At 39.8% G+C, this 12784-nt stretch overlaps 1 protein-coding gene across 1 annotated transcript; it reads left to right on the top strand.

Annotated features, from left to right (window-relative positions):
• The first annotated feature begins 536 nt into the window (after positions 1-536).
• Positions 537-12490, top strand: zfat (zinc finger and AT hook domain containing). The gene is made up of 25 exons (XM_080039539.1): positions 537-630; positions 1899-2066; positions 2395-2562; positions 3262-3390; positions 3568-3684; positions 4057-4179; positions 4292-4365; positions 4765-4823; positions 4911-4997; positions 5325-5473; positions 5662-5753; positions 6102-6250; positions 6916-7300; positions 7988-8062; positions 8456-8582; positions 8736-8968; positions 9266-9347; positions 9489-9608; positions 10322-10495; positions 10638-10726; positions 10957-11095; positions 11283-11377; positions 11701-11788; positions 11942-12039; positions 12127-12490. Exons 1-25 carry the CDS (start codon positions 612-614, stop codon positions 12319-12321), a joined length of 3234 nt encoding a protein of 1077 aa, XP_079895665.1. The 5' UTR covers positions 537-611; the 3' UTR covers positions 12322-12490.
• Positions 12491-12784: the final 294 nt, after the last annotated feature.

Raw genomic sequence — 12784 nt, 5'->3', positions numbered from 1 at the left:
TGTGAGATTAGCTGAACATCAGCATAGTACAATAAATTATCTGAAAGTTTTTTTCAGCAAACAATTAAAGAAAAACGTATTAGGGACCACTAAGACCATTTAATATGGTGTATAATAGAACCGAAAAGTGTATAATATGGGAGCTTTAAGCCATATGACTCATCCCATGAGAATAGTAATATAGGATAATAGTAGAGAATAAAGTGTCCCCAAACTTGTAGTTAAAGTGTAACCACAGTGCTGAGATCTGAAGACAAATTAAAGAGCCAATTGAAAGAAATTCCGGTCCAAAATGTGTTTATTTGAACTTGCAGCGTTCAAAATTTGAAGAGAACTGAACTCGTGGGAATGCTGCATTTGGGCTGTAGTTCCCTTTCCAGCCGCAGTACAATCCTCCCGCCACAGAGGACGCTGCTCTCTTTGCAGTAGTACCACTCGGCACTAGCTGCTTCCGCTGGTTAGAAGGACTTGTGTGGCAGATTCGACAGATATTTCTACGTACGCAATGTAAAATTAAGCTAAAAATATATATTGAGGGATTATATTTAGACGTAGGATGCCAAAAATGAATTGATTAATGTGTATTGTTTTGTGGTTCAGACGCTGGCGAAATGGAAGGACAAAAAGCCGGTAAGAAGTTTATCTGGTTTCAACTCGAATATGTTTGTCGGGTCTTCATATTAGTTTGGACCGATTCAAAACAAACAAACGTGGGTTACTTCAAAACGGGTGCTTGCACCATGGCCTGCACCGATTTTTAGCTTATATTTTTTAAATTTAGCCTACATGGACACACAGCTGTTTAGGGGGCATACTTGTTGACATTACAAGTATGGCACAAACAGTTGACATTAACGTGTCGTATAGCCCTCGAGCACACAGATGTGGTCAAAAAATCATCAAATTACATTTTCAATGGTTCGTTTTTATAAGCAAGATTATGGTCGATTTGACGCAACACATTTGTGTTTGCTGTGAACTAGATCAAGTTAACTATCGATGGACTGAAGAATTAGGCTATAATGTTAATGTTATACTGTACATTGAACTAGCCTGTATCTGCTGCGGGGGCCAACAGAGGCGGTGCTGTTCAATATTATAATCGTAATGTTTGGTTTAAATAACAAGACCAAATGATAGACTGAAACTGAACAATTTTAAAGACTTTTAAGGACCCATATTTCCAGCAAAAATAGGCTACACGATTCTATCATCTATATTGATATCTATCAACAGGTTATGGAGCATAATTATTCATTTCATTTCAGGCAGTTTTACAGATGAATATTGTACTTTATCAATTACCTCATGCCAGAGTAGGAGTCGTAGATGGTTATTGCCATTGGAAGGAATGACCTTCTGTAGCAATCCTTATTACAGCGAAGTTGCAAGAGTCTCCCTTTTAAAACACTCTGCTGTCTGACCAACAGGCTTTGTACGGGGTGTGTAGTGCTGTCAATTATCTTTATAAGCTTGTGGAACGTCCTTCTCTCCACAACCAACTCTAGGTGCTACAGAGCAGTCCTCAGCACAGAGCCAGACTTCTTTATCACTTTGTTCAATTTCATGGCTCTGATGCTGCTGCCCCAACAGAGGGCTGTAAAGAAGCACACACTTAACATAACAGACTGGTACAAGAAAAGCCACATGTTGTTGCGCATATACAAGGGCCTAAAACTTTCTCAAGGAGTAGAGTCTGTTCTGTAGACAGCCTCCATGTTACATTTCCAGTCCAGTCTTTTGTCGAGGTGAATGCCCAGGTATTTGAAGTCCACCACTAAGGCTATGTAAATATAACTGCCTTGCCTTGATGTAGTTTTGAAGCAAGCAAATTACATTTATCTCACTCTCTCTTTTTAAAAACTGTGTTTGTTTTCCTGCCACCTTCCCTCTCTCAGTCTCTCCAGCGGGTTCAGTATTCATGTGTCGGCTGTGCAACCTCTTCTCTCCCAGTCGCACTCAGTTGCTGGCCCATTGCTCCCAGCTGCACCCCCAACAGGAGCATCTTGATGACATCATCACTGCGCTGCATCCCCTTGTGGGAGAGCCTGTTGAGACGCTGGCAGGTCAGATCCGTGGGTCATTGCCAGGATTCCTATCACAGTGTAAAAAAATAATGAAAAAAATACAATTAAAGTACAAAGCCATTACAATTAAAAAATAACCAAGAAAAGTATTCACTTTATTACCCATGAATATGTCAATCAGAGCAACAATTTAACTCTTATTTGAGCTCCATGACACAATGCATGAGCTATAGTAAATCAAGCTTTGGCTATAAACAAAATAATTGTGTAATGTAATATTTGGTCTCTTAGGGGTATTTGTTATTAAAAGTCAAATGGTGAAATAATAGTGTTATTTCATTTTCTGTGCTTTCCTGTTGGACCACAGCGAGCCCTGGGAAGCGGAAACGAGGAAGACCCAAAGGCTCTACAAAGAAGACATGCACAGATTTGACAGAGGGCAAGGCCGACTCCGCGCGTTCTCCAGAGGATAATGTTTCAAGAGAAAAAGAAGGGAAAGAGGAGGAGATAGACAAGCAGCGTGGCTCGATTGAAGGTAGTGCTGTTGCTATTCATACAGTGGCTTGCGAAAGTATTCATACCCCTTGAACATTTCCACATTTTGTCACGTTACAACCACACACCTTGTAACGTGACAATTTTTTTTTATATAAATAAAAAACTGAAAAATGTGGCGTGCAAAAGTATTCAATACTTTGTAAAACAAAGGTTCACCTTCCAGCAGGACAACTACACTAAACATACAGCCAGATCTTCAATGGAATGGTTTAAATCAAAGCATATTTATGTGTTAGAATGGCCCAGTCAAAGTCCAGACCTAAATCCAATTGAGAATATCTGGAAAAACTTGAAAATTGCTGTTCACACACGTTCTCCATCCAATCTGACGCTTAATCTGAAGATAGAGCTATTTTGCAGAGAAGAATGGGCAAAAATGTCAGTCTCTAGATGTGCAAAGCTGGTATAGACATACCCCAAAAGACTTGCAGCTGTAATTGCAGTGATAGGTGGTTCTGCAAAGTATTGACTCAGGGGGGCTGAATACTTCTGCACTCCACATTTTCCAGTTTTTTATTTATATAAAAAATGTAAAACCATGTTTCACCTTCATTCCACTTCACAATTATGCCACACTTTTTTGTTGTACATGTACAATATACAATCTGCGTACCCTACGCTTTGCATTCTGACAGTTCTTTGTTTGTTTTTGTTTTGTTTTGTGTTCTATTGCTAGTCGAGAGCCACGATGGGGTATTGGTGCTGGAGTGTAGAGACTGTCATCGCTCGTTCAGCAACAGGCGACAGATCCTCAAACACATCTGCCTGAGAGAAGAGCAGGAGGACGATGACGAAGAAGAGAAAGGTGATGATTGAAACAAAACCAGCAATAGAGATATTTGAGGAAATATGTCATCATTAATATTTTTTTGTATAATTAGGAATGATTAGATAACCTCTATGTTAACTTTAGTTGTTTTGGGATTTATTAAACTTTGCATTTCAGGTCATTCTTAATAATACTATAGACAATCATTTTCAGGGAGCAACGGTGGTGGAGGAGAGGGAGTTGAGGGTTCTGGGAGTTTTGATCCTGGGGCAGCAGATCCAAACCAGATGCAGCAAAACCCAGCAAGACCAGGACCTGTAAGAGAAAAGGGTAAGTTTGAGATCAGAACATGGTTTCTTTAAAATGAGTTCTTACCAGAAGAGACACATTACTGTTGCTTTAGAGTCACTACTACATGTGATCTGTGGAGAGAGCAAAGAGTGTGATGGCTGTATACTATGATTGCTAATTCTGAATATTATCTGAAGACACTCAAGTTATTCTTTCTATGTGTTAGCCATTCAGCTAATTGGTTTGCGGTGTGCCCTAACTTTAAGTGGCTGAAAGATGTCTATAGCCACTACAACACTGAACCTGTATGCTCAGTGTTACGCTCCCTCATCAGTGCACCCCTGTATTATCTAGGATTCAGGTTTAGTTTAATGATCCCAGTTTTCTAATAATTTCTTGTTTGACCTGTAGACGTGGGCAGCTCGAGACCCCCAAGAACCAACCGCTGCCGCATCTCCAAAGGAGGAGGCCAGGCAAAGGGGAACAAGAAGCCGGTCATCAGTGTTGTTCTGACCGAAGATAAAACACTTCCAGGTAAGCCTTTGTTTTTTTGTGTTAGTTTTTTACATTGTGGTTGACATTGTACTGTTGTAGAAAAACATATTCATAAGTTTTCTTTAAAACTGTGTTCCCTGTAATTCAATAGGTGTTTCTAAAATGGTTCCGGTTGAGGGCAGTTCAGCAGAAACCGAATCTGCAGCCGTCCAAGCTCAACCTCAGGTAAGCACAGAAATACACATCGACAAGAAAATAATAATGTTTTCTGACTTTCCTCTAGTAGCATCTAGCCTAGCAGACCGTTTGGGTTTTAATTTCCCAGGTTTTGAAATACCTTTGAGATTTGGGCCTCCTGCCCGATGAAATAATGGTTAATAGAATTACATTTGTGGTGTCCATGTTTTTTTTTATCCATAAACTACAACACTTTTGACTGCCTGTTGAGTAGCATTCATTGTTTTAGCATTTCAGCTCTTCTAAATTCTGATGATTCTGAGAGAAAATAATAGTGTTTGTCTTTTGAATTATCTTCCTATATTCATTTGATCTGAAATGATCTGTGAAGGCCAATAATGTATGGGTTTATTTATTGAATGTTTTCTGCGCCGTCCGCAATCACAGGACCTTGAAAATGAAGCCAATACCTGCGAAGGTCACTATAAAACAGATCAGGATCCAAGGTAATATCATGGAAAATGTCCTTCTCTCCTATAGTTCTTTGTCAATATTATCGGCTGTCAGTCTGATCCCTTTGTTTTTTAATCTAGTTCTGACCCGACCTCCACAAAAACAACAACAGCAACAGCATCCAGCAGAGGCTTCCAGGAATATTCTATCAAACAAGATGCTACCAAGTACTGTATAAATATATTGTTGTACTCATTGTATGATCATTGATTTAGTTTTATAGAACTTGGTAGCCGTGTTGTGAGGAAAAGTGTAGGTAAATACTACTGTGTGAACTATAAGCTCAACATCACTGCAAAGTCATTTTAATGAAACAATCTAACAGAAAGGTGATGCTTGAGTTTGCTGAGTAAAAAGTTATCCTGTTTGTTTGCTTATTGGTGATGTTGTTATATGTGCAGTTCATGTAATTTGTCAGCAACATCGACAACAGTAGCAACTACAAACAAACTGGTGAACTGCTGAATGTAATATTGTATCTCTCTGTCTCCCAGTTTACTTCAGAGCCACCTGAAGATCTTTGCCTGTGAGTTCTGTAACAAGATTTTTAAATTCAGACACTCACTGGTCGCCCACCTCAGGACACACACGCAGGAGAAACCTTTCCAGTGTCCGCACTGTGACTACGCATCAGCCATCAAAGGTAACTCCAGGCTCAAATTTGACCAAATAAAATTGCTAAATTGAATATTTGTATTATTTGTTTTTGTCTTTTAAATTTTTGAATAATGCTATTAATGAGATTACACTGATGGCACAAGTTTGTGTTCGTACAGACTTATACTCACCTACTTACTTACTTACTTACTTACTTACTTTTTTCCTTCAAAGCAAACTTGAATGTTCACCTGAGGAAGCACACAGGAGAGAAGTTCAGCTGTCAGCACTGTCCTTTCAACTGCCTCAGTCCAGGGCACCTTAAGGTGTTGTCATTACTTTATTACTGTTTAGGAAATGATTAGCATTGTTGTTATATCCTTAGTATAACCGGTGATAAGGCCTTGAGACCGAATGTGAACTCCTTTTTATTTAGGTGGGATACAGTAGTTTCTTATATATTATCTCTTATTCTTATACTGAAATACTGCAGCTTAACTTTTAACCTGAAGCTCATTTTGTGACGGTCAGTAAAATAATTAAATGCATGTGATTTTTTGCTTTGGTTCTAGCTGTATTTCTAGTTTTTTTGTACTGCTCTACCTTGTAGAGGAGTTTCTCTGCTCCCATATTCAGATAGATTGGATCAATCCTATGTCTCTCTGTTAATGCAGGTGCACATAGAGCGAGTCCATATGAGGGTGAAGCAGCAATGCAGCTTCTGCGAGAAGAAATACTCTGATGTGAAGAACTTGCTGAAACACATGGAGAAACGGCATAACCTGAAAGACCAAGACGTCCACCAGAGTTACCAGCAGCTCAGGTTTGATCCGTGTCATTTTCAGTATTTTCATCATCTACCTCTTGGACCTCAACAACCACCCAAACATATATTTATTGGTTGTTGTACAATATCGAAAAGCACAACAAAATAAGTTATAGAAATAGCACAGACAAACCGAACAGTAGCACTAAAACAGAGTGCATCTACCAGCCCCCCTACCACATAATAATAATAATAATAATAATAATAATAATAATAATAATAATAATAATAATAATAATAATAATAATAATAATAATAATAATAATAATAAAGAATATAAATGAATACTTATAAAAAAAACATAGAAATGTAAATGGTATAGAGATATAGACATGTAAATAAATGACAAACTCTGTACATAAACTATGTACATATGATACAATGAAATACAAAGGTTATATCAATTATATATATGCACATGAGCACGTCTATACACAATAATAAATAAATACAACAAATAAATATATTATTAAAAAAACAGCCACATTCGCAATCAGATCAGTTCATCAGTCCATCCATCACTTTGTGTATTTTCATTTTCCAGGACATAATAAATAAACCTGCCAAATACTCCAAAACAAGCCTGTTTTTTTTGTGAAATAACTTATTTTTTCCATTGTCAGATAGCACCTGCTCCTATAAATACGTCCCGTCTTCTCTAGGTTAAAGACTCGGCAGGGCCTCCGGCAGCTCCTCTACCACTGTCCTACCTGTAACCGGCGCTTTAAGAACCAGCTGGAGCGGGACCGCCACCTGCTGGTCCACGGGCCACTGCGGCCCTTCGTCTGCCTCCTCTGCGACCACGCTGCCACCAAGATGGCCGCCCTGGCTGCTCACATCAGGAAGCACCTCTTCCTGTACGTGTGCCGTGTGTGTGACGGGAAGTTTGTCAGCTCCCCGAGACTGAAGAGCCACTTAGAAGAGTGTCACCCCGAGACTGACCAGGAGCAGGCCTTCACCGACTGCATCAACAGCAGCTATTACCTGATCCAGCCCGGAGGAGGAGGCATGTGGGGGGACGAGGAGACGCAAGACACAGAGATACAAGTGCAGGAGGGTGGAGATGAGAGCACCAGAGAGGAGGCTGATAAAAATGGTGCAGGAGGAGAGGAGCGACAGGATGGGGTAGCGGAGCACCCAGAAGTAGCATTGAGCGGAGATGCCGAGATGCGCAAGAAAGAGGAAGATCCAGCTCAATCTAAGGTCAATGTCATTGTCAATGATGGTACTACTTTTTCTATTTGTCTGTTCTGTAGTGTACACGTGTCAACTATTTCATGTCTGTCCGTCCTGGGAGAGGTTAGCCCTCCCTTTGTCACTTTCCCTGAGGTTTCTGAATTTTTTTTCCCTGTTAAAGTTTTTCCTCAGTCGAGCTAACGGGTCTAAGGGTAGAAGTTTGTCATATTGTGTACGGACTGTGAAGCTCACTGAGGCAAAATGGCTATTGTTTGTGATACTGGGCTATATGAATAAAAACTGATTTGTTTTGATTTGCAGGGCGACAGGGCAGAAGAAGTGCGGGAGATAGGAGAAGAGATGGGGAAAGAAGAAGGGGCGTTAGAAAACAGAGTTGCACAGCAAGGAGCCCAAGAAGAAGTGCTCCATCAAGAGATATCTACCGAAACCACAACTCCCTGTGACAGAGTGGATGAAGCAATACCAGTGGCGAAGTCCCTGGACAGCACTACAGATTTGTCACCAGAGTGCATTCACGCGCCTCTCTCTGAAAACGAGGCTCAAGAAAACACACGCGCCGCTGACGAGAACACACACACGGGAGAAGACAGACTAAGTCCACATGCAGAAACGGTAAATGTAATGCAGGGGCTTGAGAAGGACGATAATGTCAGCTAGGACTGCACATTGTAATTGTTTTAATGAATGATTCATACACACATTATTTCCTCAAATAAATCCCCAAGATGGCTAATGAAACATCAGTTAAAAAATGGCCTTATTTGGTCTGAAGTTAGTCTTCCTGCTGCTAGCTCAGACTATTGGTTCCTCCTCCTGATACTTTCTTACTCTATTATGTTAGGAAGGCTCTGATTAGATAGACGCAATATCACTTATTGTTTCATTTGTGCATCTGAAATACGCAACTAAATGTTGAAGAATTTACTTTGAATTCTCTTTAAATCTCTACTAAGGTGTACTAACTTCTCCTTGCGGTCTGACCTGTTCTTTGGTTTGTGCATACAGGTGTCTGAGGTTTTGCACGAGACTGCGTTCCAGCAGGTGTTCTCATCTCTGCCCAAGAATCGTCTCAATATGGAGTCTTTCCAACGGCTCAGGAAAATCTATGGAGACCTGGAATGTCAATACTGTGGTAAGATGATAAAAACCTCCTTGAGCAGGCTGTTTTTTTCTGTTTTTCTATAGTATTTATTTTGTATTTTACATCCCCAAGCCTTTTCCTGTATCTTTCTTCAAGTGTTAAACTACAGTATGTTCTAATCCCGTTATTTTCCCTGCTTCAAAGGTAAACTGTTCTGGTACAAAGTCCACTATAATGTCCATGTGCGCACACACACCAAGGAGCATTCACATTACTGTTCAAAGTGCAGCTACTCATCCATCACCAAGAGCTCCTTAAAGAGGCACCACATCCAGAAGCACAGTGGCCTGCTGCTGCCTTGTTCCAATCCTGGCTGTAAATACACCACACCTGACAAATACAAACTTCAGGCCCACTTGAAGACGCACCAAGAACAGGTAACCGGCCTTCACTCTATTGGGAAATGAACTCATTTAAATTGAACTATAAGATCATGAGGAAAAATTATTATTAGGAGGTCCGTTTTAATAGATTGCAGTTAATACTTTGTAAAAACTCAGATGCCAATCTACAGTATTTTTCGTCTAGTCCTCAAAGAAACTGAGTTTGATTGAATAAGTCATTAGTTAAAAGTACAATTTAATATGCAGCTCTAATGATCTTTAATAAGGGGAAAACCTTCCGTGTTTTACCCATTATTTTTGCAAACATTAACTGTGGTCGTTCATTTACAGGGGAAGAGTGTGACTTGTTCAGTCTGCCAGCACAGCTATCCGGAGCACAGACTCAAACACCACATCAAAACATCCCACCCGGGTAAACAACACTCAAATATCTCTGCAGACATAGACAAATAATTTCACAGCTGCCCTTTAAAGCAGTTGGAGTATTAATATTTGTTCAATCACAAATACAATTTATTTTGTGTGTCTGTGTGTGTTTTCATGTGTGGGACAGACGCAGTACCTGTGCAGGGTAAAGGCTTGATGGTACAGCGTGCAGAGAAGTGCCCCTACTGTGACTCGTACTTCCTAAAGAACAGCAGTGACTTTCAGCGGCATATATGGGCCCACCAAGGTGTGATATTCCTCTACCTTTGCACGCACGCACGCAGACACACACACACACACACACACACACACACACACACACACACACACACGTCTGGAGATACACATCTGTTTCCACCACTTGATTAATGTGTGATCTGAGCTTCTATCTCTCTTCTTCCTGGCTGCACTCCATGGAGGACAGACCAGACTGAAAATAGGCCGCAGACTTTGTCGAAGAAAATTGGCCTCATATCAAACAAAAATAATCCATCACAGCTGTCATTATCTCAAAAATGTAAAAAAAAAAAAAAAAAAAATAGTTACACCAAGTTATAAGACCTGCTGTTGTTTTAGTTTTAAGGACGTTTTTTTTCTCTTGCATTGATCTCATGGTCTCCGAGCACTGTGTAACTTTGTTTATTTATTTTTAATATGAGACTGAAATGACTTACAAGAGACTGCTAAAGTCAGTTCTAGGATTTTGTAGTGGTATATTCTGTATTTAGTTAGACTACCTTATAAATTAATTGCAATTCAATACAAATGTTTTATTATCCAAAGTTATGTTCTCTTATTTTGCGCAATGCAACATAAGGTATTTTCATTCAACATAAGGCCTGTTAATTAGTTCACAAATGAGCCATTCACCAAACCACTGTAATCCAATGTGGTTTATTCTTTTGTGTTTGCTGAGCTGCTGGTGACCTTTTCTAAGTCTGTATTTGTCCGTGTGTACAGGTGTGAAGCCATACGTATGCAGTGTGTGTGACTATGCGGGCCGCAGCAGGAGTAACTTGAAGACCCATATGAACCGACACAACACAGAGAAACGTCACCTGTGTGATCTGTGTGGTAAAAAGTTCAAGTCTAAAGTCACGCTGAAAAGCCACAGTCTCAGTCACACCAATGAAGGTGTGTACCCTCCACTCTGTCAGTGATGATGCTTTTATAATGCTATAGTAATTGATAGATGAATATCACAAGTATCCTGTTCGACTAGCAGAAAATGCAAAGCAATGATAAATACAAGGACAATTATTCTGTGTTTGATCAGGGAAAAAGTTTCAATGTTTGGAGTGTGACTTCACCTCGGTCTCTAAACCTTCCCTGCTCAGACACATGGAGCAACATGCTGAGTTTAAGGTCAGAATAAACATACAGGCAAACACACATACACACAAACAAACATATTAAGCAGTCACAGTATGTAGAAATATTGTTTTACGACGCTATATCTGTGTGAATTGTAAAATATAAATTGTAAAAAAAAATTACCTAAAGATTTCATTCATCTACTTTGTTTGGGAATTTTAAAATATATATATTCTGTAATTATTGTGTTTTTTATATGTTATTATTGTCCATCTGTGTAGCCATTTCGATGTGCCCACTGCCACTATTCCTGTAACATTGCTGGTCCCCTGAAGCGTCATTACAACATGAAACACCCGGATCAAAAATATCAGAATGCCGGACCTGGACTGCCTAACTCTGATGCTCTGAAACAGCAAGGTCTGCTCTCAAACTCTCATGTTTAGATCTTTCATGTTCTTCAAAGTAACAGTACTGGGTCAGCTCATGATAGGATGCAATGGGAGTATGAACAAATACATAGAAGGCATAGTTAGAATATATTTGTGTAGAATAAAAAGACTGTTCAGGATAATCTAACATACATTTTGTGTGTGACTGTGTTTAGGTGGTATGAAGTGTCCTGAATGTGACTTTGTTTATGGCACCAAGTGGGAGCTGAACCGCCACCTGAAGTGCAAACACAACCTGAAAGTGGTGGAGGTGAACATTACACACATACACATGCACACCAGATACAGTGAGAAGCTGTGCTAGCAGCTTTTGTCGGCCTGTCACTCATCCCACCATTTTGATCCAAATACAGTATATCTAATGGACTGCTATGAAATTGCTTTTTGGTCCCCAGTGGATCCCCCTGTAGTGACACCACAGTTACACATCAAATCTGCTAATGAATAACATGATGCATTATCTTGGCAAGCATGTTATCAACGCTAACAGAGCTGCAAGTTAGGCTGCAGTATGTTGTACCAATCACTTTGGGTGAAGATAATACAATATTTGTCATATGTTTAAATATCCAGGTGGGGGAGGCAGTAGAAACCCAGTATGTGTCTGTGGAGAATGAAGAGCAGCTGACAGAAGCACCTGTAGCCGCCGTCCAGGACAACGGTAACAACAGAAGCAGTGACTCAGACAAAACTTTTATTTTTTATTATTAAATGAAATACTGCTCATGGCCATTCCTATTTAATTAGCACCTAATGTGCTTTAGCAAATTTAGTGTGTAACTCATTGGAATTCACGTGTGTTGTCTGTGTTCAGTTAATATCCAGCAGATCACTGAAATGAGTTCAGAGACACACAACGCCGTCACATCCATGGTGGCCATGGCTCCAGGCACTGTTACCGTCGTACAACAGGTAAACAACAACATCAAACTACTTAACTCCAGAAGTCATGAGCGGTTAAAACAAAATGTTGATGTTGACATGTGGCTGAAGTTGCAGGTGGCTGATGAGCAGGAAGTGAGCAGCTGCAGCAACCAGCTTATGGTGGTGAACTCAGAGGGAGGTCTATCCGGTGACCAGGTGATGGTGATGGAGGAGGGGCATGGCTTGGAGGCTCTGACAGTCCTCACTCAGGGAGAAAACGCTCACCACTATATTGTTTACGTGCAGGAGCACACTGTAGAAATCAACTAGTAATGCCCCCACATATCAACATTAGACCGTTTATCAGTGAGCATCAGTTTATAAAAGTTAAATTGATAATATGTATCCATAAGGAATACAATCAGAATGTATTGAATGTTTCCCTGTCAATAGGTACACATTTCTCCATGGGATGTATTTTTAGTCACTTGCTACTTATGAAAACCATTATTTCAATACTTTGCTGTGTAATTATGTGACATGTTTTGTACTAACAAAATATATTTAAATAAAAAACCCTGTCCTGCACTACTCAATGGCTTTATTTATTATTTATCTAAAACACAAGTTCTTGATTCGAGTTAAATTCTACCTTAAGTTAGTAGTGTGAAACAAGTTTTTTGTTTGTTGAAGAAGACTTCACTATAGTCCAATATGAAAACAAATCTTTACTTAGTTTCAAAAGACAATACAGATGATTATGGTCAGCATTCATGCATGGAGAGAAGACCAG

This window comes from Ammodytes marinus, assembly GCF_949987685.1.
Source record: "Ammodytes marinus genome assembly, chromosome: 13".
In the NCBI taxonomy this organism is placed as follows: domain Eukaryota; kingdom Metazoa; phylum Chordata; class Actinopteri; order Uranoscopiformes; family Ammodytidae; genus Ammodytes; species Ammodytes marinus.
Note: the sequence above shows the minus strand (reverse complement) of the source record. Positions and strands in the feature narration are given on the sequence as shown.